Consider the following 25113-nt stretch of genomic DNA (forward strand, 5'->3'; position numbering starts at 1 on the left):
ATGTCACAGGAAGCTACATATAACGCATTTGAGGTGTCGCAGTTTTCCCAGTTACAACTTTTTTTTGGTATCTAGGCACCCTGTACATTGTTTGTGTCCACATTTAAAACTATCAGCGTACGTAACCTAAGAGGGTTTAGGAACTTCCTGGCTTGAAAACATACTGGTACTAGGTGATAAGCTGTTATCCAAAGTGGAAGCTCGTATAGCAATACATTTTACTCCTGACGAGATTATTTGATAAAGCGTTGGAATACATTTTTTAACACTTGCGATTTGAATGCACTGGTTACTATATTTGGTAGTGAACACAATCCCGTCCCATTTATTCTTTTTTGTATTCATTTTTTGCAGCTTAATAAAGCATCTTGTCTGATCATTTTATTTTTAGCTATTGAAATATCATGTCTGTTGTAATGTCTTTGTTTCAACCTATGATGCAAATGCGACTTTTCACATTTGAAATTTTTATCCAACATTCACTTGCGTCGTATACACACTAGTTCTCCATAGGGTATATTCCTGACTACATGTCTAGGGTAACATGATGTAGGCAAGAGAGTTGTATTACCAGAAACTTTTTTTCTGCATGACTCAATGATAACCTTATTACCTTACCCTATTAATCGAACATCCAAAAAGTGAATTGCACTACCTCCAAAACATTGTGTAAACTTTAAATTCAAATGTCTCATCAAAAACAAAAAACATATTTTTCAACAAAAATTCTGTGGCCATCAAAATAAAACTCTTTAAATTGGAGTCATAAATACTATATCTATCCAGATGTCTCCTTAACAATTTCTAGATCGTGAGGAGTGGAGGAGTACGGGGCCTGTCACACATGGCCCAACTCTACCGCTACCCCCACACAAACGACTCCATAGTCTGTAGAACGTGTTTTGTATCCTGTATAAAGCTGGGTGTCACACGTGTGAGGGGCTGTAAATAGTTATCTAGCTGATCCCCCAGTCTTTTACACAAACTGCCAATCCCTGCTACAATAGGTCTCATTGGCGTTGGACATATACCCTTATGGATTTTGGGCAGTGAGTGAAAGACGATGTTCCACAAAAATGTAGTCTTTCAATTTTTCTGTAATCACTCCCATATATCCAGATCTTCCCTTAAAAGGTGAAAGGGAAGCTCTCAAACAATTGTCAAAATGTGATGTATTTTCTGATTCTCACCACTGTTGAGATCTTTGTAAAGTTCAATTAGTTAATCTGCTACCAGTTCCTGAAACCTATTGAGTATAGGGGGACGTGACCCCACTGGATAGAAATCAGGATTTCTAGTGCCAAACTTTTTGTGAATGTTATTGTTAACCCCTGTAAGGCACAAGTTGTTACATGGTTCTGAAAAATCGTTATAAATACCAGCAGTGGTAAGATCAGATACATAATCATTGTCAATGCCATTACCCAAAATCGTGTCACCTATACCATTATTGGAATCTGCCATTTAAAACTGTTTTCTTACTGCAATATTCCTTGTCTATCTGTTTGACATCTAAAATAGTATTAAAGAGATCAAAATTACAGGTAGGTGAAAAATTAAGACCTTTACTCAACAAGAATATATATTTGTCCGTCGGAATATAACTATATAGATTTAACACAGAACATTCCATTTGTGATTTTTCTTCTGTTGTCGTTTTTTCATACCCATTACTTTGGTGTTTTCTCCCGGAAAACCTGCACAGTTTTTTTGACTGTCCTATATTATGGTTAGAAATTGGTTAATTAGGTTTAAAAAATTAGTTTTGTCCTTCATTGGACGAAAGAGAATACCGTACTCCCATCCGAGTCATCAGTCTATGAAAAATTCACTTTCCTATTAGATATTTTACTCTTGTTCCTGTTTTATTTTTGTATTTTTTTTAAGAATAAATTTAGGCGCGTTGTCACCTCTGATGTCATCTTTTCTGAACTGGTGTCTCTTCCATAGATACACCTAATTTCTTCATCATTTGTTCATCAAACATCTGTTGAGGTCATTTGCTCTGTAACGATTTTTTTCAAGGTGTAAATTATGTAATATTTCTTGTACAATTATTAGATTCCTATATATACAGTATACTGGCAGTCCCCACCTGTACTTATATATGAAGATGCTCTATTTCCTAGTCATCTTTATTTTGTATTACTGGAGCTGATGTCAGCTTCTTAACCCTGGTATTAGTGAGTGAACCTACACCGCCTGTAGAGCGCACCATTAGTTGCTTGCCATTATGAAGAGGCAGTGGACAGAAGTGGTGGGTGTATCTGAAGTTCGCCTTGAGACGTTAATTAAGCCCTGGAGTTGGAATTATATGTACAAGAAATTATCCATGTTTAGTTTGTAATTTTGAATGATGGATTTCCTTTAAAAGGATTCTAGCAGTTTTGACCATACAAAGCTGCAGGCAGTGGCATTTATGCTGGAGATCTGTGTATCATATCTTTGTGTGTTTTTAGTAGCAGACAGACTTTAAAAAATGCATATATATTCCAGGATTGTAACTGAACTTGGTGCACTGGTGTGTGACTGAACTGCTGCACCATCCCATCCCTAGGAGTAAGAGCAGTGGCAGGCTTCTGCATAGCTATTATAGCAGGGTCTGGGAAGAAGTTTGAACGGATAGAACACAAAAAAACAGCATCTGAGGTGATTCCCCCAGTACTCCAGGCCCAGTTACAATCCTGGAATATAAATGAACTTCACAGTTCTGCTGCTACTAACACCAAATACAAAAGTATGGTTGCTTGGATCTCCACAACTGTTTGTAGCTTTACAGAAGCTTGTCGTCTGATAAAAGATTCACCCTAGGCTAGAGTGATGCTTAGGAGGAGCATAGATGCAAGTTTATTTAAGGGATTATATTCAGATAAGGCTTTTTTTCTTCTCACAATTTCTCCTGCTCACCTCCGGACACCCATCCCATCTCCTGGACACCCCTTTTCTCCATCAAGTGGTCAGGCTGTAATTTTCTCTGTTGTCCAACATGCATGGGGTTTTGTAGGTCACTGATAATATTAATAGTAATTGAAAAATTAAGGTTAAGTTGTGGAATATTAATGTTATAGGAGACATTGGATGAGTTTCATCCTGATAGACTATATCTTCAAGAGACCCATTTAGAAAAAGAAAGAAAAGATGACAAGAAAATGGGTTGGTATGTTTCACATCTGCTCAATTTCTTCCTTTTTGCGACGTTTTTGCACAGGAAATTCTCAGATACTTCAAACCTAAAATTGAGCAAAAACTTCAAAATTGAGCAGAAACTTCCCCCTGTAGTAGCAATGGACCCACCCAGCTCCTATCTGGTGTAGTTTTGCTATTAAATTTGCATTCTTTGAAAATTCTCAGTTGATAAATGTGGTGTTGCGAAAGCCGCTATATATCTATCCACTGCATAATAGGTGATGGTTTTTGTAAAAACAAACATTCTTCCTATAATAAAGAAAATGAGTCAAAAGGTTTAAATTATAAAATAATTTTCTCCTAAAAATAGTAGGTATTATGGCCCTATTTAAAATGTTTGTAATGCCGGGGCGTAACTTGAGGGGGTGCAGAGGGTGCGTTCACAACCGGGCCCAAGAGGCTTAGGGGGCTACTTTCTCATAAGAGAAGGCTCGTACTTTAAACCATACATTATAGTCAGGGGCCTGGAATAGACTTTGCACTGGGGCCCATCAGCTTCACATTACACCACTGTTCTTATGCCAGTGGTCTTGTACATACTTTTGTTGTCACTCAATGCCTTCCTCATTAAAGCCTCATGTTTGCTAAATGGGCTGCAAACAGGTTTTTGGCTGTTTGCAGCCCATAGGACATTTCGGCAGGAGTAGGACCTGCTCTAATGTGGTGAGGTGCACTACACTATGAAGGCCAAGATCTGGCGGATGTTTGTGCAGAAAGCTCACGGCTAAATAGTTGTATGCATTAGGCTCTCTAGAATTTTATAATACTATTTCGCGATCTGGGGTGGTGAGGTAAACAGCCCACTGTTAAACTAGAAAAACTAATGAGGTCTAGTGATGAAGGAGGACTTGCAATCCCAGATATACATTTGTCCTAGAGGGCCAGATTAAATGGCTTACAAAATGGGATAAATGGCCATTTGTAGAGTAAATTAAGTAATGCAGGTGCTACTTGGTACATATGTATCAGAATATTTGGGTATAGCTAAAGGAAAAGTGGGGAGTAACCAGACTCCTTCACTTCACACAGGTACAGTATGGTACAGCAAATGGTTTGAGAAAACAGAACATTTACTGTCCAAATTATGGTTATTGTCTTAGTTTATGCAAAATAGGGATATATTTTCACCAGAAAATGGAATTTCAGATACAGTAAGCTTTACTTTAAATATCATTTAAAACCTTTGATTTAAAAAGAACAATTTGCATAGCATAGGAGATGACCCCAAAATGATAGATACTGTAAAAAGTTATCTAAATGTGAAAAATAAATGAAAAGTTTTCTATAGACCCCTATTAAAAAATAAATTACGCAAAGGGAAACACAATAGTGAAAAATACTGAAAGATATTAACTACATATTATATGGCCATTGTGGACTTCTTGGCTAGAGAGAAATATGTCTATAGAAGAAGTTAAGTTTATGATATGATGACATCTGAGAGATAATATTTTTATCCGTTTTGTCTTTTCTTCTTTGTGGTGTTTGTTTAGAGGGGTGGGGATGGAATAAAGGGTGTTGGGAGAAATCTGGAAAGTGCATGGATCAGGAAAAGTTTAGTTGTGGTAGAGATTTCACCTGTCGGAGAGTAAGCAGTTATACAGTGTGTCCCTTATGTCCACATATTTCACAAGCAAATTATTTTACCGATGATATTGTTCTTTTCTTTAAACATACAAAACACATTAGATATATATTTTATTAGATCACCTTTGCGAGGCAGTTTAATAGCTGCTATTTAATACATGTTATCATTCTTTTGACAGATTACAGGAAGGTTTCAGGGTTTACGGGACTTGTTGGCACGTGCCTTATTTTTTTTCTCTTCTGCTTCGTAGTTTGTTAGTTCATGATGTATCCAGTGAATGTAATTATTGACCTTGGTATATACACCAAAATTATCTAGCCTTCCACATCCGTCTCCCCAGCTCACCAATCCTACCAGAAACCAAGTGTCCCCAAAGTTGGTGATCATAGGCCCCCCACTGTCTCCAGAACAAGCATCTTGAATGTCCCCCAACCTTCCAGCACATAACATATTATCAGTTATACGATACTGCATGACCTCTGAACAATTCTGGTGATCTACTATAGGAACCTGTATGAAGCTGAGGATGCTAGATCGGTTGCGAAGTGTTTGGTCTTGGTTTCCCCAGCCAGTGACAATGGTCTCTGTTCCTTCAAGTGTCAAGTTTGCCTTAGCAAGTCCATAACTCGGTAGACAAATAGGCAACACATACTTGTTATAGGCAGCAGGATGACTTAAACGTAATAGAGCAATATCATTATCTACAGTTTCAAGTTTGAACTCGGGGTGGAGTATGATTTTAGAGACATATATTTGTTGCTCTGTGTCTTCCAGGACGCGGCGATCATATTCACCTGTAGTGTGATGAATCCAAAAGAGATGAATGTCAATAAAAAGTAATACCTGCTATTGCCTCCAGTGCAAAAAATAAGACATAGACATGTTTCTCCCAATCGATAACCATTAATAGAACGTTATATTTAATACACACAAACAGATACACCAGAGGGATGATTTCCTCTGCCGTTTTCTTCGTTAATACACTGACCCACATTTACTAAGAACAGTGCAGTGTATACCATGTGCAGTTTGCCTGTGTATAATGCAGAGGGCACCAGATTCAGGATTTGTGACTCCCGTTTTTCATTAATCTGGCACCCTCTGCACTGACCCAACGGAGTGCATCAACTTTTTTTTTTGCACCTTTAACAGGGGGCGTGTGACACACTTCTGATAAACGTGTTGCGTTCTCCAACTCTGCACCAGAACGCCAATTTCAGTGCAGAAATTTGTGTTGCGTGAAGATTAGTGCAGTAGCAACACAAAAGGGTCACGTGTGACACAAATGTGGCACGGACACTTAAATACCTGTACAAGCAGTTTGCACTGAAAAGAATGTGCAAAGTCCGCCAGAAAACCGGCGCACATTTACATTGTGTATTGAAATGCAATTCCAACTCTATGCTGACCCACCAGGATTGGCTGCTGAACAATACTATTCGGATACAGTTGGGGATATACCTCAAGAGGAACGCGATCGGGAAGTTTGAAAAATGGGGGGGGGGGGGGGGAAGGGGTAAGTGATTGGAATATCCATGACTGAAGAGCTGTTGAGGCGATGGATGAGGGTACGCCCTGGAGGATTGATGGAGGTGTGAGAGGGACAGGATAGAATGGGTGAGATGTATGGTCCCAGACCAAGCATAGAGATGCTTCTTCTTAATGGGAGTGGGACAACCCGACCATGGGGGGGGGGGGGGAGTTGTGAGGGTTGGGTTTGGGTCAAAAACATTTAATGTTAATATGCGTCGTCCTATACAACATGGATGTTAACATGCGATTTTTAACCTTGTGTATATATACTAATTTTAGTAAAATGAACAGGGGCTAAAATCATAAATAAAAACATATAATAGAATTCAAATTTCAGAATTGAAAGGGGATATCTTTAAGATGGATATCTGTTATACAGAGTAGGGATTATACTGTGGAGGACCTGGTTTGTTGAGGGACTGTGGCCCTTTACAACTACATTACAACAATCTTCGGGTAGGGGGACACATTTTGAGCAGGTTATAGCAAAAATTCAATGGACAAAGTAGAAAATGCAGTAAAATATTCTGCTGGAAATAGACAAATAGTGCTTGACTATGGCCTGGCAAAGTTTCCTCTGTCTTAAAATGATATATTCAATTTTAATATACATTTAGAATTAGAAAGCCATATATACTGTACATACCGAGGCGGGCATAGTACTTTCCAGGCTGTCTAAAACAATGGGCTGCACTTATAACCCAGGATGGAAAAATCAGAACGCCACCACATTGAAACCTCTTCTCAAGAAGTAGGAGGACCTGTAATCAGGAAGAAGAAGTGGTAAATATACACATATATATAGTCTCTAAATTGACGGATTTCACCTTGTATTTGACCTTGTATTTGACGGAGATAATCACTTTTCTCACTCTATAATGCAGAATACATCCGCTTGAGCTTCTCAGCCCATGAGCCCTCTTCATACATCCCTAGGAGTACCGTGACGTACTGTCACTTAACGTGTTGTTAATGTGTTAAAGAGGACCTTTCACCACCTCACACATGTAGAGATTATAATACCATCCTGTAGGGGCGGCTACACATATTCGGGGGCACTTTGAATTTTCCTTCTAGCCCCCACGGTTCTGGAGATAACATTCCCAGTGTTTGACCATTGTAATCTGTGTTTGGTCAGAGAGGAGGAGCTGGGGCTGGAGGCGTGTGTTATGCTAATCTTCTCTCATACTGTCCAATCAGTGACAGGCAATGTCAGAGAAGCTATTATGAATATTGAGCTGTGAGTTTTTTCTATGTTCACCTAATAGCTGCTACGCTTACGTGACGTTTTTGTCATGTTTACGCAGCATTTACATCACGTTTACGCTCATGCCGCTTTTGCGTCACGTTTACGCTCACGAAGTGTTTGCATCACATTTATGAGTCCTTTAGATACACATAGAGAAATTACATCTCACCACTGACAGTATGAGTGAAGATTAGCATAACACACGCCCCCAGCTCCTCCTCTCTGACCAAACACAGATTATTATGGTCACATCTCTGTACTAATAACTCCGCAACCGTGGGGGCTAGAAGGAAAATTCAAAGTGCCCGTGAATCTATGTAGCAGCCCCTACAGAATGGCATGCTAATCTCCTTATATGTGAGGTGGTGAAAGGTCCTCTTTAAAGAGACTAAGAAGATGTTTTTTGCATTGTATGAGGTCAACAGTAGGATCTCATATTAATTATGTAATATGTTATGGTGCCTTTCTTATACTATTATAATTTGATTAGTGTCTCCTTGTGAAAAAGTGCATTTATATTCCAGGATTCTAGCTGGACTTGGAGCAATCGTGAGTATGAGATCTCTTCTCTGAACAACAACTGCTGTTGGTTAATAGCTCCTTTGCCAATGCTGCTCCTGGGATAGCCTGTGCGTGAGTGGGAGGAAGCAACGACCTAGCGGGCTAGTAGGAGTTATGCGGGGGGCCTGGCTTAGGCAATTTTTTTTTTTTAACAATTGGAGCTTTGAAAATACATTATCTTTATAAAAGTATGCCTGGCATGTCAATTCTAACATCTACAGGATAGTGCTGTTGGTTTATGACTGACAAAGCAAAAAAAAAATGTAGCCAGATTTCTCTTTTTGGCCCGTGTTTGGCTTAAACCCACAGCTGCCATAATGGGATATGCAGAATAGATGTATCTATATGTTGTTTTATCATAACAATGATCATTATAAGAATCAAAGAACAAATTAAGACATCAAAGCAATAAATAATAAAAAAAGGATTCTCACACATCAATCTGACAATATTTCTCCACAGAATAGAGCTTTATGAAGCACTGACCTGCCAAGGGCTGGCTCCTTTGCGTCCTTTCTTGGCTCCCGTAAGCCGAGCAGAGTAGTCATAGTTGAAGATTTTCATCTTACCACAAGGAAACTCCACTGTGAGACAAGCACAATGATCGCTCAGTGTCATCTACAAGGGCTACTTCCTTATCTTCTGTATTATTACCTTTAGTGTATTTGGTAGTAACACAATTGTTCCTCATTATTTTGGGAGTCCTCCTGATAACTACGTAGATTAAGGAGTACAAAACAGCTGCCAATATTCTGAGTAGGGTCAAACAATCAAGTCTTGGTTTACACCTTCTTTCAGTCCGGCACTGTCCTGATAATGCTGGCAGTATGCTGTACAAGGCATACCCCCAAAATTACTGTTCTAGTATGTGTTATATATGATGGGACCTGCAGCAGCTTGCCATTAAGCTGATATGGGAAATCCTGCTTACAGGTTCCCTTTAAAGATGTTGTTACAATGTGCAGCTGAAAAGTCTAAATCTATTCTTCTTCTGGATTTATACTTCTAGTCTTTGAATGGGAACCTAAAACCCAGTTCCAGTTCTGAGGCATTCTATTGGACACTTCTGGACAATACCATTCTTTGGTAGGCCGCTGCTGTAGGCACCATTACCTAACCATATTCTAGCCCTTCAGGGTCTTTCTATTTGACCTTTCTCAGTTGTCCAACCGTAGGATGGCCTGTCCTACGCTCTGTAGCCTAAGGGTGCTGTCACACAGTGCGTTTTGAAACCATTTTTTTTGTGTGACGCACCATGTGTAGTTCAGTGCTTTCCACTGGGTTTCCCCCTTGGTTGTCCGTACGTGGCATTTTCAATGTGTGCTGCGTTACTAAACTTCTTTTGCAAGCACTAATTAATTGCGCTTGCGTTTCACTAGGGCGCTTTCGATTGCGTTTTACTCAGTACGCAGTACACAACTATGAGCTGTGGACCACAGCACAGTGAAGAGATTACACCAACGAAGCGGAGCACGGTTGCTTTCACACGTGCCGCTAAACGTATGCATTCAAACGCATTGGGACAGTTGAAAAGAGATGTGCCGGATTAAACAACTATTAACATTTGTGTTTACAAAACATGCGTCCGTTTGTTGATACCATGTTAACACATACATGTCATGAAACATGACTTTACTAGGAAGATGTCATTCATTACCTGTCTGGGAGGTTCTGATAAAAATATCTCGTATAAAGATGAGTAAATCTTATATGCAAAGGAGTAAATTATAAGACACATTAGTTGACAACACAACATAATTTATAATGTATAATTTATATTATTAATAAAATTGTATTTCAAAATTATTTTTAAATTTTGTTTGCCTGAAATTCAAAGGAAAAACATAAGTAGCAAAAAACAGATAAGGACCTAAGAGTTGTGGAAAAACTTACCCACTGGTTTACAACTGCGAGCATCATCACCCAACTTGTACCCCGAAGCACAGCTGCAAATCCGAGAAGTTCTGTCCTCAGTCTCTTTACAAAAGTGGCTGCAGCCTCCATTATGAATTGAACAGTTGTAGTGAATAGCCTCTAGAAGCAAGTACACTGGGTTACTATTATTCCATGAGCAGGAAAACTATGCTGCTGCTCTGACTTATATTATACAATGTTGTACTGGCTCCTCATGGTCACAGAAATGGTCAGTTATAGGACATAGGGCATCCCCTGAAAATAAGACCTCGTACAATTTTGTTCAAGCTTAGAAATATAAGGCCCCTGGAAATAAGACCTAGTGGCAGCCATTACTACGGCTCCCCCCACCGCGCCATACATTAGTATTAGTAGAACTCTGAGATACTGTAGGAGGTTGTGACATGGGTGAAGAATTCATGGGATAAAATCACATGGGACTGTTACGCTACAAATGAGATTCAAGAAGGGCTCATTTAAGGGAAGACTTTTTGTTTAACAAAAAATGTAAATTCTTGTTTATGGAAAAATAAGACCTAGTGCAAACATTAATATAAGACACTGGGGCTCATTTACTAAGGGTTGGGTCGCTCATTTTCATCTGACTGTTCGACTTTTTCGGGTATTGCACGGCTTGGACAGGTATTTAACAGGTGTCTGTGCTGGGATTGGGTCGCACGCAATCATTTTTTGGTGCTGCTTCATTGCTACACAAATTAGGGGGCATGCCTTCGGACAACCCGACTGATTCGGACTGAGCCTGGGATTTAACATTCAAATTGTGTTGCAAGCCCAAGCACTTAGATGCACCACAAAACAGAAGGTGAACTCTGTCGGACCTGAGCGGGGAAGCGACACATGCAGGATGTCGGGTGCACGATCTTAGTGAATCGCGACACACTGCATTATTGTGAACAATACAAGACAATACAAGGGTCTGGCTACCATTCTCATGTGTTTTCACAGAAACTCATTTGCGACTGGGACATGGCACAAACCTGTTACTTGCCGCAAGGCTGGTAAACCCACAAACACACCTTTATGGGGGCTATTAAGTTGTGTCCAGGCATGACCTTATAATGCTTCAAAGCTGGCTTTACACTGAAATATAAACTTATATTCACGGACAGGTACCAGTCAAGGGGTTGGGGGTTTGGGGAAGAGGAATCAAGTGCTCACCCACCCTCCAGGCCAGCGCGTCATAAAAACCCTGCCTCCTACCCTCTGTTGAGCTTATACCTTCTCGTTTGAAATCTTGTTTCTCTGGAGGGGGAAACGTGCACTAGGCATGTGCGAGATTTCAAAAGTCATGGGCAGGAGTGCACCAGCTATGAGGCAATTTGAGCTTTCTTCCTCAGGCAGCACCACCTGCAGTAAAATGGGGGCAGCATCAGGGGTGCAGTCACCTGCTACAAAGCAGGACCTGACTCTTCAAAATAGTGTCTCTTCACACCCAATGTCAGTATGGGTATTAGACACTGCAAATAAATAACCTGATATATTTGTGTTGGATGGGGCAGAGGGGGCAAACAGTTTAGGTTCACCTCTAGTCACGGGGCTCAGGCATGAAAATCATCTGTTTTTCCTCTTCAGACAAAAAGCTGAAGATGATGAAAATAAATAATCTACTAGCTAATACATGGCCCATAGACACTCACCATGGGTACAGAGTTTTCCTTCCCAGCCTTGGGAGCAGTTGCAGTCAAATTTCCCTATTCCATCTTTGCAGGTGCCATTTACACAAGGATTTGAGAGACATTGATCACCATCTAGAAAACACATGCCCCTTTATTACGACCATCTACTATTGCTAGCAGGTCTCTAAATATATGTGTTGTCCTGTGTGTCTTACCAAAGTAAACTGACCAAAAGTTGAGCTGAAACAAAAGAGAAAATAAAATTTAGAAAATAATGTAAATAAATAAATGAATAAAATATTCATCATTAACCTTTCCTTTGTAACATCTTACAGTTTGTTCTCGACTCTCAAAGATCTCATTGGCCTCTTCAAGGTCACATTTCTCTTCGTAACATTCTCGCTCTAGGTTGCCCGGTCTGAGTTCTTCCATTATTTGGTTTGCACGTTTTTGAACCTTTAGTACACGACTTGCATCCTTTTTACTAAAAAAGACTGAAAAAAGGAAAATTACACTTCACTGGCACAGGCATAACCTTAAAGGGTATAATCGGACCTGGGCCCAGGGACCTTTGGGTTGCCTCTTCCTCATTTAAAGAGACCAGTACTCCAAACAATACATTTGCAGCACGATGAGAAAGAACCTGACTACAGAGGCTCATGAACGCTACCTTATTGGAGCCAATCAGTGCCCTCTGGGATGTCATCGGGGGCGTCCATCAATTGCCATGACAGACGGGAGTCTCAAAGAGACTGTCATTCACCCTGATCTGTAAAGGTAGTTACATGCTAGGTATGTTCCAAAATGTGTGATGTACCAAAATATACAAATACAGGCGGTCCCCTACTTAAGAACACTCGACTTACATACGACCCCTAGTTACAAACGTACCTCTGGATATTGGTCATTTATTGTACTTTAGTCCTAGGCTACAATAAACAGCAATAACATTTATCACAGGCGTCTGTAATGAAGCTTTAGTGTTAATATTGATTCTTATGACAACCCAACATTTTTAAAATCCAATTGTCACAGAGACCAAAAAAGTTCTGGCTGGGATTACAATGATAAAATATACAGTTCCGACTTACATACAAATTCAACTTAAGAACAAACCTTTGATTCAAAAAATATTGATTCTTATGACAACCCAACATTTTTAAAATCCAATTGTCACAGAGACCAAAAAAGTTCTGGCTGGGATTACAATGATAAAATATACAGTTCCGACTTACATACAAATTCAACTTAAGAACAAACCTACAGACCCAATCTTGTATGTAACCCGGGGACTGCCTGTAATTATGCCATATGGTGAATGGGGTGTAGCCATAACACTTGCATAGAAAGTGATCAAAAAGTTATATAGGTCTCAAGAATAGTACCAATGAAAACATGAGTCTGTCCGACAAACAATTACATCTTACACAGCTGCATATACTAAAGAAAATGGCGATACAGAGAAATCTTTTTTTTTTTTTTCAAAGTATTTTAGATTTTTTATGTTTATCTCTGTGAATGTACTGATCCAAAGATTAAAGGGCATGTACCATTTGGACCACATCAATTTTACCACATTTGGATTTTTACTAATGTTCCAGTACACTGCATGGAATATGAAAAGGTGCCACTAAAAGTCGAATGTTACTTCACATGTAAACACACTGGACTACTGGTATCGGTAATAGATGCAGTAATAGATGCCAAAAAAGGAGAATATATTAACTCTAGCAAAGTTTTGATTGGACCATTGGTGAAACACTTACTTGAGTTTGTATAATACAGTGGTATAACACTAAGGATAACCAAACAGAGAGTATTCCAAAACAGTGAACCTGTAGGGATATTAGAAGAGAATAAATAAGTTTAATATTTATTGAATTATAATAAACATAAACCATGTTACAATATGAGTACAGTTTTGGAAAAAAAAAACAGAACCTGCACCATTAACAAATCATAGGGGACAAATACAACTATATTACATTACAGAGTACAAACAGTCATATTGAACAATAGGAGTGAGGGCCCTGCTCACAAGAGCTTACAGTCTATGAGGATGAGGGGGTAACACAAGAGCTTACAGTCTATGAGGATGAGGGGTGACACAAGAGCTTACAGTCTATGAGGATGAGGGGTGACACAAGAGCTTACAGTCTATGAGGATGAGGGGGTGACACAAGAGTTTACAGTCTATGAGGATGAGGGGGTGACACGAGCTTACAGTCTAGGAGGATGAGGGGGTGACACAAGAGCTTACAGTCTATGAGGATGAGGGGTGACACAAGAGCTTACAGTCTATGAGGATGAGGGGGTGACACAAGAGCTTGCAGTCTATGAGGATGAGAGAGTGACACAAGAGCTTACAGTCTATGAGGATGAGGGGGTGACACAAGAGCTTACAGTCTATGAGGATGAGGGGGTGACACAAGAGCTTACAGTCTATAAGGATGAGGGGGTGACACAAGAGCTTACAGTCTATGAGGATGAGGGGGTGACACAAGAGCTTACAGTCTATGAGGATGATGGGGTGACACAAGAGCTTACAGTCTATGAGGATAAGGGGTGACACAAGAGCTCACAGTCTATGAGGATGGGGGGTGACACAAGAGCTCACAGTCTATGAGGATGGGGGGTGACACAAGAGCTTACAGTCTATGAGGATGAGGGGGTGACACAAGAGCTTACAGTCTATGAGGATGAGTGGGTGACACAAGAGCTTACAGTCTATGAGGATGAGGGGGTGACACAAGAGCTTACAGTCTATGAGGATGAGGGGGTGACACAAGAGCTTACAGTCTATGAGGATGAGGGGGTGACACAAGAGGTGTAAGAGCTTGTATAATGGTCCAGCCATTCTTTATAAGGGAACAGAATAAAATAATTTTATACATTTTGTATACAAAGTCCAAGTCAAAGGGACTGCAGAGAAGCCTGGAGCTTGGTGTCTGGCGTTTACTGGATAAAAGATGGGACGAAGACATAGCATGGGTTAGCGCGTTAGTGAGTGTGATTGGCCTGACTAAAGAGATGGGTTTTAATAGCACATTTGAAACTTTGAAGGTTGGGTATTAATCTGGGAAGGACATTCCAGTGTATTGGTGCAGCTCGGGAGAAGTCCGGGAGAAGTCCGGGAGACGTGCATGAGAGGTTTGAATTAAGGTAGAGATTAATTTCACATCACTGGTAGATGAATCAGAACAAGTGCACATGTTTCCATAATACCGCAGTGTAGCTTCCACAACTGGATTTGGCTCAGACCTTCAAACTTAGTTTTTGTCCAGTCCCCTACTGCAGTCAGTTGTAGCATTTACCGTATGACCATACCTGCACATAGTGGGTTCTCCATGCATGTCTTACACCCATTGCTGATATCATGTATGAAGAGACACTATTTGTGTAGTGGCAGGTCCTGCTTTGTATCAGATTACTTTGTAACCCCCCCCCCTCCTCCCCATCGTGCTGGAGGCGGTTCTGCCTGTGTTAAAGAACTGTGTTAGAGGGCTGAAAATGGTGGTAACAATAGGGCAGTTTGCCTGACAATGAGCCAAGGAAAATACTTAAAATAATAACATCAAATTAAAAAAAATGTAATAAACAAAGAAACAATAATTAAAAAACATAATAAAAAAATGCTGTTAATGTCACAGCGGTTAACTCCTTAAGGACGCAGGGTTTTTTCGCTCATTTCTCACACTCCACCTTCAGTAATCCATAACTTTTTCATTTTTCCGTGTTTAGAGCTGCGTGAGGTTTTATTTTGTGCGTAACAAATTTTAGTTTCCCGTGATGTTATTTATTATTCCCTGCCATGTACTGGGAAGCAGGAAAAAATTCCAAATTTGGAAAATTTGAAAAAACATGCATGTGCATCACGTTCTTGTGGGCTCAGTTTTTACGACTTTCACTCTTCGCTCCAAATAACACCTGTATTTTATTCTTTGGTTCGGTACGATCGCGGTGATACCAAATTTATATAGGTTGTATTGCGTTTTAATACATTTTCAAAAATTAAACGAATGTGTACGAAAAAGGGAAAAAAAATCTTCTGAAGCTAATAACTTTTTCATACTTTGGTGCCCGGAGATGTGTGATGTGTCAGTTTTTGCGAAATGAGCCGACGTTTTCATCACTATCATTTTGAGGTCTGTGTGACATTTTGATCACTTTTCATTACATTTTTTATGTTATGTAAAAAGGTGTAAAAAAGTTGCATTTCGGACATATGGGCACCATTTTCCGTCTCGGAGGTCACCGGCGGCCATAACCGTTTTTATATTTTGATAGATCGGGCATTTTGGGACGTGACAATACCTAATGTGTTTTTACTGTTTATTATATTTTATATCAGTTCTAGGGAAAGGGGGGTGATTTGAACTTTTAATATGTTATAATTTTTTTTTACATTTTTAAACTTTTTTTTCTTCACTATTTTTTAGACCCTCTAAGGTACATTAATCCTAGATAGTCAGATCGTTCCTACCATATACTGCAATACAACTGTATCGCAGTATATGGCATTTCTGAACAGTATACACTACAATGAGCCACTGGCTCATTGTAATGAATAGGCAGAAGCCATTCAGCCTCGGGTCAGATGAAGACCCGAGGCTGTCATGGCAACCAATCGCCGCCCCCTGATGACGTTCAGGGGAGCGACGATCGGAGGTAACATGGTGGCGTCCATGGGCCTCCATGCTTTCAGTGCCACCGGCGACTTTGCCGGCAGCAAAGAAGAGGTTAACACCCCCGATCGGTGCAAGCACCGACCGCGGGTGTTAGCGATGGGTCTTTGCTGCGACATGCAGCAAAGCCCATCTCTGTATGAAGAGGGCTCAGCCCGTGAGCCCTCTTCATACACCCTTCATAGTTCCGTGGCGGATACATCCGTCAGAGCGTGAAGGGGTTAAAGGCGCTCTGGGTGTTCTGACCCACTTTAATACCACTTTTCCCTTCTCCACTCCTCACAGCATCGTGCTGAAGCAGCACAATGCATAAAGGAGCAGAGTTGGCGCTGTTGCCGGCTCTATAGAATTGGTGGTCAAATGTGGACCGGTTCTTAACCCCTTAATGCTCTGTGCCGTAGCTCTACGGCGCAGAGGTATAAGGAGTGTATGAAGAGGGCTCACGGGCTGAGTCCTCTTCATACAAAGGTGGGGGTTTTTGCATATTGCAGAAAACCCTCACCGCTAATAACCGTGGTCGGTGCTTGCACCGATCGTGGCTATTAACCTTTTCATTGCCGCCAGCAAAGTCGCCGGCGGCGTTTAAAAGACTGTCGGTTGCCATGGTAGCCTCGGGTCTTCTTTTGACACGAGGCTACATGGCTTCTGGAGATTCGTTACAATGAGCCAGTGGCTCATTGTAATGAATGACCTGCAAAAATGCCATATATTGCAATACAGAAGTATTGCAGTATATGGTAGGAGCGATCTGACCATCTAGGGTTAATGTACCCTAGATGGTCTAAGAAATAGTGGGAAAAAAAAGAAAAAAAAAAGTTTAAAAAATAAAAAAATTCAAAATCACCCCCCTTTCCCTAGAACTGATATAAAACATAATAAACAGTAAAAATCACAAACATATTAGGTATCGCCGCGCCCCAAAATGCCCGATCTATCAAAATATAAAAACGGTTATGGCCGGCGGTGACCTCCGAGGCGGGAAATGGCGCCCAAATGTCCGAAATGCGACTTTTACACCTTTTTACATCACATAAAAAATGAAATAAAAAATGATCAATATGTCGCACAGACCTCAGAATGGTAGCAATGAAAACGTTGGCTCATTTCGCAAAAAATGACACATCACACAGCTCCGTGCGCCAAAGTATGAAAAAGTTATTAGTGTCAGAAGATGGCAATTTTTTTTTCTTTTTTGTACACATTCGTTTAATTTTTGAAAATGTATTAAAACACAATAAAACCTATATAAATTTGGTATCACCGCGATCGCACCGAACCAAAGAATAAAGCTGAGGTGTTATTTTGAGTGCACAGTCAAAGTCGAAAAAACTGAGCCCACAAGAACGTTTTTTTTTTTTCAATTTTTCCACATTTGGAATTTTTTTCCAGCTTTGCAGTACACGGCATGTTAAAATAAATAACATTACAAGACAGTAAAATTTGTTACACACAAAATAAGCCCTCACACAGGTCTGTACATGTAAAAATGAAAAAGTTATGGATTTTTGAAGTTGAAGAGCGAGAAATGAGCGGAAAAACCCTGCGTCCTTAAGGGGTTAAAGGTTTAAACCAAGCTGCTGGGTCTAATCTGCCAGCTCTCATCAGCATGTTGGTCATTTCCCCCTGTCACTGGGGCTCTTATAGATGCCCCAGTTAAACATAAACATACATTTGCATTTCCACATATAATTAAAAAAATCCCAGGCTACACTACAAAAAATATCGCCATAGTCACCCAGTTTGCCCAAAACTATACATATTATATAGCAAAACAAAAGAGGGAATTTTAGTTTTGGTCCCTGAGCAAAAAAAAATTGTGGACACTGGTCAAGGGTACCAAAATGTCTTGTCCAAGCCCAGACTGCTTGTATAAGAAAACGGCACTACTCATCAATATTGAAGAGCACATGGTCTTTGGTCTTAGCAGTCAGACAGCATGGTCTTATCCTAAGGAGAGTGTGCAGCACACCTTCAGTGCTGCCATAGCTGTTCATCTCAGGAACTACTAGTGCCTCAGGCCTACTGCCTGGCACACAGGGCAAGTCCGGAGACTTAAGCCCCGAACTGCAGCTCCATCACCTGGACACAGCTCCACCTGAACCATCCCAGCCTGCATCTAGTGTCAGGTTGTGTGCATCTTTCCTGCGGAGCAACTCTCCATGACCACTCCAGGATCCAAGAATCTGCTGTTTCGTTTTTGGCCGTTGCCTACTGTTCAATAAAGAACTGTAAGTTGGTTTGCAGACCATTGCCTCCTCCTGATTCCTGGATACGGTTGCTTACCACCACAAGCTTCCTCTCCATCCATTACTCAGGGACTCATCCTACAGCTACTCAAGGGCTGTCCCAGGGAGAAGCCATTGCATCAGCTTCTCCCTCCACATTTCTTGCACACACCACCTGCTGGAGACCTGCCAGAACAGCCCTCCGGTCCCCATAACAAGCAACGTGACATCAGCAAGCCAAGGCCGCACTAGTCAGCCACTCTGGTATTCTTGGCCCCGTCTGCCTCCAGGTCCCAAGAAAAGGCTAGGCCTTGGGGGAGAGGGGCGGAGGTGGAAGTTGCACTTACCTCTGAGCTTTTACTCATTTAGGTGATGTGGTTGTATCTTGCCTGAGATGCAGTTAACAGCAATGAGCAATGTGTTTTACAGTAGCCATATGGACCATAAATGCAATAGTCTGCCCATGTCCAGTAATATCAATGGGAGGGTTTCCTGTGACCTCTGCAGAGGTCATTGACCAGGGAGGAGAGAAGATCCTTAATTGAGTAATGAATGTAACTCATGCTGTAACTATAATGCGATGACTGCTAAATAGTGCAGAGTACAGAAAGTATCAGACTGTTATTAGGTTTAGTGGCCAAAGGAAAAAGTGCACCGTTTTAGGATTTTTTTTTTTTAAATAAGCGGTAGCTATGTGAAGCATGTCCCGAGCCATAGGTAAACTATTTCCTACTGAGACATACAGCAAATATACAATGTTCAGTTGCATCATAGGCAAATATTCAGGCCTGGATTTATACACAAAACTGTCTACAGAATGCAAGTGCAATATATTACAGGGGATCCCCTACTTAAGGTCACCCAACTTACAGACGAGCCCTAGTTACAGACGGACCCCTCTGACCACTGTGACCTCTGGTGAAGTCTCTGGATGCTTTAGTATAGTCCCAGACTGCAATGATCAGTTGTAAGGTGTCTGTAATGAAGCTTTATTGATAATCCTTGGTCCAATTACAGCAAAAAATTTTGAAACTCCAATTGTCACTGGGGCAAAAAATTTTTTGTCTGGATCTACAATTATAAAATATAGCAATCTCCAAAAAAACAATTGAAACGGAGGTGGAATGATATCCCAAACTCCTCTGGGTGAAAATTAAAGTAAACCTGTAACTGGTACTGAATATACACAACCTACTCGAAGAAAAAAACAGATTTGCTCAGAAACTTATTACTGTAAGTTAAAATACTGTTAAAATATACAGAACAGACATTAACACACTGGGAGGTAACCAGTTGACACTGAAAAGGAGGTCTTAAAAACATCAAGGAGGCATAAATAGTAACAAGATATTTTGTTAGTAAGTAGAAACAGTCTAAAGTGCCAGCATAAGCATTGCAAAATAAGGGTAGTGGTAGATGATAAGATCATGTGTGACAATTACATGTGTGACAATTACCTAGGCACTGAGAATGTGCGGCCTCCAAGATGGATGAACACCCCGACGCGCGTTTCGGCACGCTGCCTTGTCTGTTATGTATATTTTAATTCCTGTATGAATTTTAGTATATATTTAATAAAGTTTTGTCTCATGCTTTACAGTAATAAGTTTGTGCAAATCTGGTTTTTTCTTTGAGTAGGTTGTGTAATTATAAAATATACAATTCCGACTTACATACAAATTCAACTTAAGAACAAACCTATGGCTGTATAGTTCCCGTCTTTGTAGTACAATAATTATTATCCATTATCCATCTTCCAAAAATCAGCATAAAGGTAGTAGAGAGGGCGTAGCGTTCACAGTGGCAGGGAGTGCAACTGCACCCGGGTCTACAGAGAAAGGAGGGCCCACAGGCCATCAGTTTAGAATAAGATCCTCTGCCCTCAATACATCTTATTCTGGCAGACTGGTCGCGTTGCATGGGGTAGATACAGTTATTTCAAACAGTGCCGTGGGTCCCTGTGTTATAGCACAAGTCAGGTGCAGGACAATGACAGTACAATACTACTCCCGTCCTGCAGCTAGCCCCTGTGTGGGTCAGAGGGGCCCGCACATCTCACTGCTTAAAATAAGCTCTCAGGGCAGCGCTGGGCAGAGCAGTCAGCTGTGTAGGGATTCACACATACAGTACATATGCATAACACGGACATATTATATGTTTGTTATATATGTGTGTATCTGTCTGTGTTATGCATATATGTGTATATATATATCTGTGGTATGCGTATATGTGTGTACCTGTCTATGTTATGCATTTATGTGTGTGTATCTTTGTGTTGTGCATATATTTGTTTGTGTATATGTCTATGTTATGTATACATCTATGTATATAGGTCGGTTGGGCATATATGTGTTTATATATATCTGATATGCATACATATATGTCTGTAAATGTCTGTGTTATGCATAAATGTGTGTATATATGTCTGTTATGCATATGTGTCTATATATCTGTATTATATATGTGTGTATATATATATATATATATATATATATATATGTTATACATATGTGTGTATATGTCTGTTATGTACATATATGTGTGTGTGTATATGTCTGTTATGTACATATATGTGTGTATATGTTTGTGTTATACATATATGTGTGTATATGTTTGTGTTATACATATATGTGTGTATATGTTTGTGTTATACATATATGTGTGTGTGTGTGTTATACATATATGTGTGTGTGTATGTTATACATATATGTGTGTGTGTGTATATGTCTGTTATGTATATATGTGTGTATGTCTCTACATATGTATGTATGTATTATACATATATGTGTATGTCTGTGTTATGAATATATATATATATATATATATATGTGTATGTATCTGTTATGCATATGTGTATATATCTGTGTTGTGTATGTATATATCTGTATTATATATATATGCATATATTCGTATTATGCATATATGTGTTTTTATATACAGGCAGTCCCCTACTTAAGAACACTCGACTTACATACGACCCATAGTTACAAACAGACCACTGGATATTGGCAATTTATTGTACTTTAGCCTTAGGCTACAATAAACAGCTGTAACAGATATCACAGGCGTCTGTAATGAAGCTTTAGTGTTAATATTGATTCTTATGACAACCCAACATTTTTAAAATCCAATTGTCACAGAGACCAAAAAAAGTTCTGGCTGGGATTACAATGATAAAATATACAGTTCCGACTTACATACAAACTCAACTTAAGAACAAACCTACAGACCCTATCTTGTATGTAACCCGGGGACTGCCTGTATCTGTGTTTTGCAGATATGTGTTTGTAAATATATATAGGTGTTATACATATACATGTGTGTTTGTGATATACATATTTGTATATGGCTGTATAACACATATTTTTACACATGACATACATATGTGTTGTAATGTGGTTATGAACATCCATTGCATAGGCTATGGATGAGGGGAGGTCAAGTGCAATTTGCTTAACCTGCTTAGGGTGTAAAAGTACCTGCCACTCATAGGTGCATCATGGCTAAGGAGGGGCACTTGGTAAGGAAGGGGGCATTTATCAAAAAAGTGGACACTTGGCATAAAAAAATAAAGTAAAAAAGAGTTGCAAAAAAAGAGGCAATTGGAAGAAAAGAAAGGGGGGCACTAGGCAACATAAAAGGGGCACTTCTATAGTGGATTGTTTATATAAAAATCTTCCTTGGGATGTCCTGGAGTGCCTTGATATAGGACAGGTTTATTATTAGTTATTTGGATTATGAGATGGGCTCCACAAGGAATTTTGCACCATGACCCAGAGGACTCCATATACACCACTGAAGGAAGCCAACAAAATACATTTAAATTTTTAAAAAAAGCCATTTAAATGACATGTTATATTTATTAATAAGATAAGGCTTTCATGTTCTTCCATTACGTGAGCCTTCTAATATCTCATATCAAACCCACTCAGATCACATGTGACTATACCCAGGACATATCAGTCACATAGCTAATAGTACAGGGCTCGTAACAAACACACGAAAGAATACATTGTACATTAGCAGTGTCATTGTCTTTAACTTACGATTCATTTCCACATCAACCCAGAAGGCGTCTTAGGATGTAAACAGACTTCTTGGGATTTGTAGATTTGCTCCAATTTACTTCAGGACTTCGCTTTCAGCCATAAATGGTGGAGCACATTCTGGTTAATCCCTAACCTGAAATATTGACCCAGTGTCCTGTCCCTCTTTGTGCAAACAAAGTGCTAATTCCCAAATACTGCAAGGGTGCGTGGGAGAGGATGAGGCCAGGCTAAATACAATGTATTTATCAAAAACCAAACAAGCAGCATTTCCTGCATAAAGCAAGAGAATTGTGACTCTTGTGTTCTTCTTCATTCAAAGAGTTTTCTGTATTTTCATGACTATAACAATTGTAGATTCACACTGAAGGCATCAAAACTATGAAATATATACTTCACAAAAAATTGTGAAACAACTGTAAATATGTCTTATATTCTAGGTTCCTTTTGCTTTGATTACTGCTTTGCACACTCTTGGCATTTTCTCGATAAGCTTCAAGAGGTAGTCACCTGAAATGCTCTTCCAAGTGTCTTGGTCCCAGAGATGCTTAGCAGTTGTTGGCCCTTTTGCCTTCACTCTGCGGTCCAGCTCACCCCAAGCCATCTCGATTGGGTTCAGGTCTGGTGACTGTGGAGGCCAGGTCATCTGGCGTAGCACTCCATCACTCTCCTTCTTGGTCAAATAGCCAATACACAGCCTGGAGGTCTGTTTGGGGTCATTGTTCTGATGAAAAATAAATGATGGTCCAACTAAACGCAAACCGGATGGAATTTCATGCTTAATAAAAGCTTCTTGCATACAGACTTTAAAACATTGCACAGTAGAAAGATTGCCGCTTACTTTATTCATGACTAAAGCCCGAAGAGGCTGAAACGCGTCTTCCTACTGTGCAATGTTTTAAAGCCTGTATTTAATCTTTTATCAATAAAGAGAAGAAATTGCTTCATATCCACGTTGGTTGCTGCTGGACATCAGTCTTTCTTTTCATAGAAGTTTCCCCTGGGTCTTGGGATTGTCTGTACAAGCTGACTTGTGGAGGAGGTGAGTGGAGAGCTGGTTTATTGTTTGGGTTATGGTCTGACCATGGTCAGATTTCCCTTTGTATCATAGCGAGTGATAAGAGCTGTTTGATAGAACGAGAGCAGAACCTGTGCAACCATGGCCAAATTTCTGTCCGCTGGAAGTAAACATAGAAGCTTTCTATAACAGGACAGCAAACAGAGATCTTTAAAAATGGTGGCCGAGTGGGTAGCACTTCTGCCTTGCAGCACTGGGGTCCTGGGTTTGAATCCCACCCAGGTCACCATCTGCAAAGAGTTTGTATGTTCTCTCCATGTTTGCTTGGGTTTCCTCCGGTTGCCTCCCACATTCCAAAACATACTGGTAGGATGATTAGATTGTGACCCCCATTGAGGACAGGGACTGATTTAGCATGCTTTGTGCAACGCTGCATAATCTGTGTGCGCTATATAAATAAAGAATTATTATTATTATTAACCATGAGGAATTGATACAGAAAATCTCCCCAAAAGCCCAGTCCAATAAGCCACTGGCCAGCTGAAAATTGAATAGATAAGTAGCTCTCTTGTTTGCGGGCTATCATTACAGGACATCTACCACCAGATTACTGGTGGTAGTGTGTCCTAAATAGGCTGCTTGTTATGTCTAAGAGATATGGGGACTGTGTTTTACATGTAATTCAGTGTTTTTATTTCTGAAATAATAATTTTGCAAAAGTCAGGAGGCACACAAGCAGATGGCACCCGAACGCCTCTCAGCTTCCCTGGACTTTAATATATTCTCGCCCCCCGCTGCAAGCCCCCTCCTGCTGTGACCAATGCTCTTCTCCAAAGATTGCTTAGCCAGGTTGAGGAAGAGTTATGGTCTTCCCAAACTTCTTCCATTATTTATTTCTTTTGTGTGTAGGTCTTGTGTGTCTATGGTTGTTATTGTCAGGATGAGTGCATTTCTGGCAATCAGTAGATATTTTTTCCATAGGTAAACATGAACCACACAATGTACTTGATGAACGTAAATGCAATGCCTACCAATGTTATAAATGACTACAGATTCATTGTAAGGTCATGTTTTTTGTTGGCCACTGTTGGTCCTTTCTTTGTCCTAATAATATGCAGATAACAGCTTGATATATATATGCGGAAAATGTATGAAACCTTATCTTTAAACAGTTAAATACATAACACATTCTTCCATTAAAGAATTATAGCAGCCACTGTGCTCTTAGGAACCTTGAGTGCTGCAGAAATTATTTAGTAATCTTGGCCAGATCTGTGCCTTGCCACAATTCTGTCTCTGAGCTCCTTGGGCAGTTCCTTAGACCTCATGATTCTCATGTGCTCTAAAATGCACTGTGAGGTCTTATATAAACAGGTGTGTGCCTTTCCTAATTGTCCAATCAGTTCAATTAAACAACTAATGAAGGAGTAGAACCATCTCAAGGAGGATCAGAAGGAAATGGACGGAATGT

General features: G+C 40.0%; 1 protein-coding gene across 1 annotated transcript; it reads right to left on the reverse strand.

The window, feature by feature from the left end:
* Positions 1 to 4379: 4379 nt before the first annotated feature.
* PROC (protein C, inactivator of coagulation factors Va and VIIIa) lies at positions 4380 to 22779 on the reverse strand. Its single transcript, XM_072143181.1, has 9 exons — positions 22625 to 22779; positions 13435 to 13503; positions 12002 to 12162; positions 11884 to 11908; positions 11690 to 11800; positions 10011 to 10151; positions 8604 to 8701; positions 6954 to 7068; positions 4380 to 5568 (listed from the first exon to the last, which is right to left on the reverse strand). The coding sequence occupies exons 1-9, from the start codon at positions 22629 to 22631 to the stop codon at positions 4967 to 4969; spliced, it is 1329 nt and encodes a 442-aa protein (XP_071999282.1). The 5' UTR covers positions 22632 to 22779; the 3' UTR covers positions 4380 to 4966.
* Positions 22780 to 25113: the final 2334 nt, after the last annotated feature.

Source organism: Engystomops pustulosus, chromosome 3 (assembly GCF_040894005.1).
Source record: "Engystomops pustulosus chromosome 3, aEngPut4.maternal, whole genome shotgun sequence".
Classification (NCBI taxonomy): Eukaryota; Metazoa; Chordata; class Amphibia; order Anura; family Leptodactylidae; genus Engystomops; species Engystomops pustulosus.

Bases quoted from the DNA above. Each gene is read 5' to 3' on its own strand.
- PROC (XM_072143181.1), bottom strand. The intron at 8,702-10,010 runs GTAAGTTTTTCC...CTTGTCTCACAG, and splicing joins TCGCAGTTGTAAACCAGTGG to TGGAGTTTCCTTGTGGTAAG. The intron at 7,069-8,603 runs GTCAGTGCTTCA...TCCTGATTACAG, and splicing joins AAGGAGCCAGCCCTTGGCAG to GTCCTCCTACTTCTTGAGAA.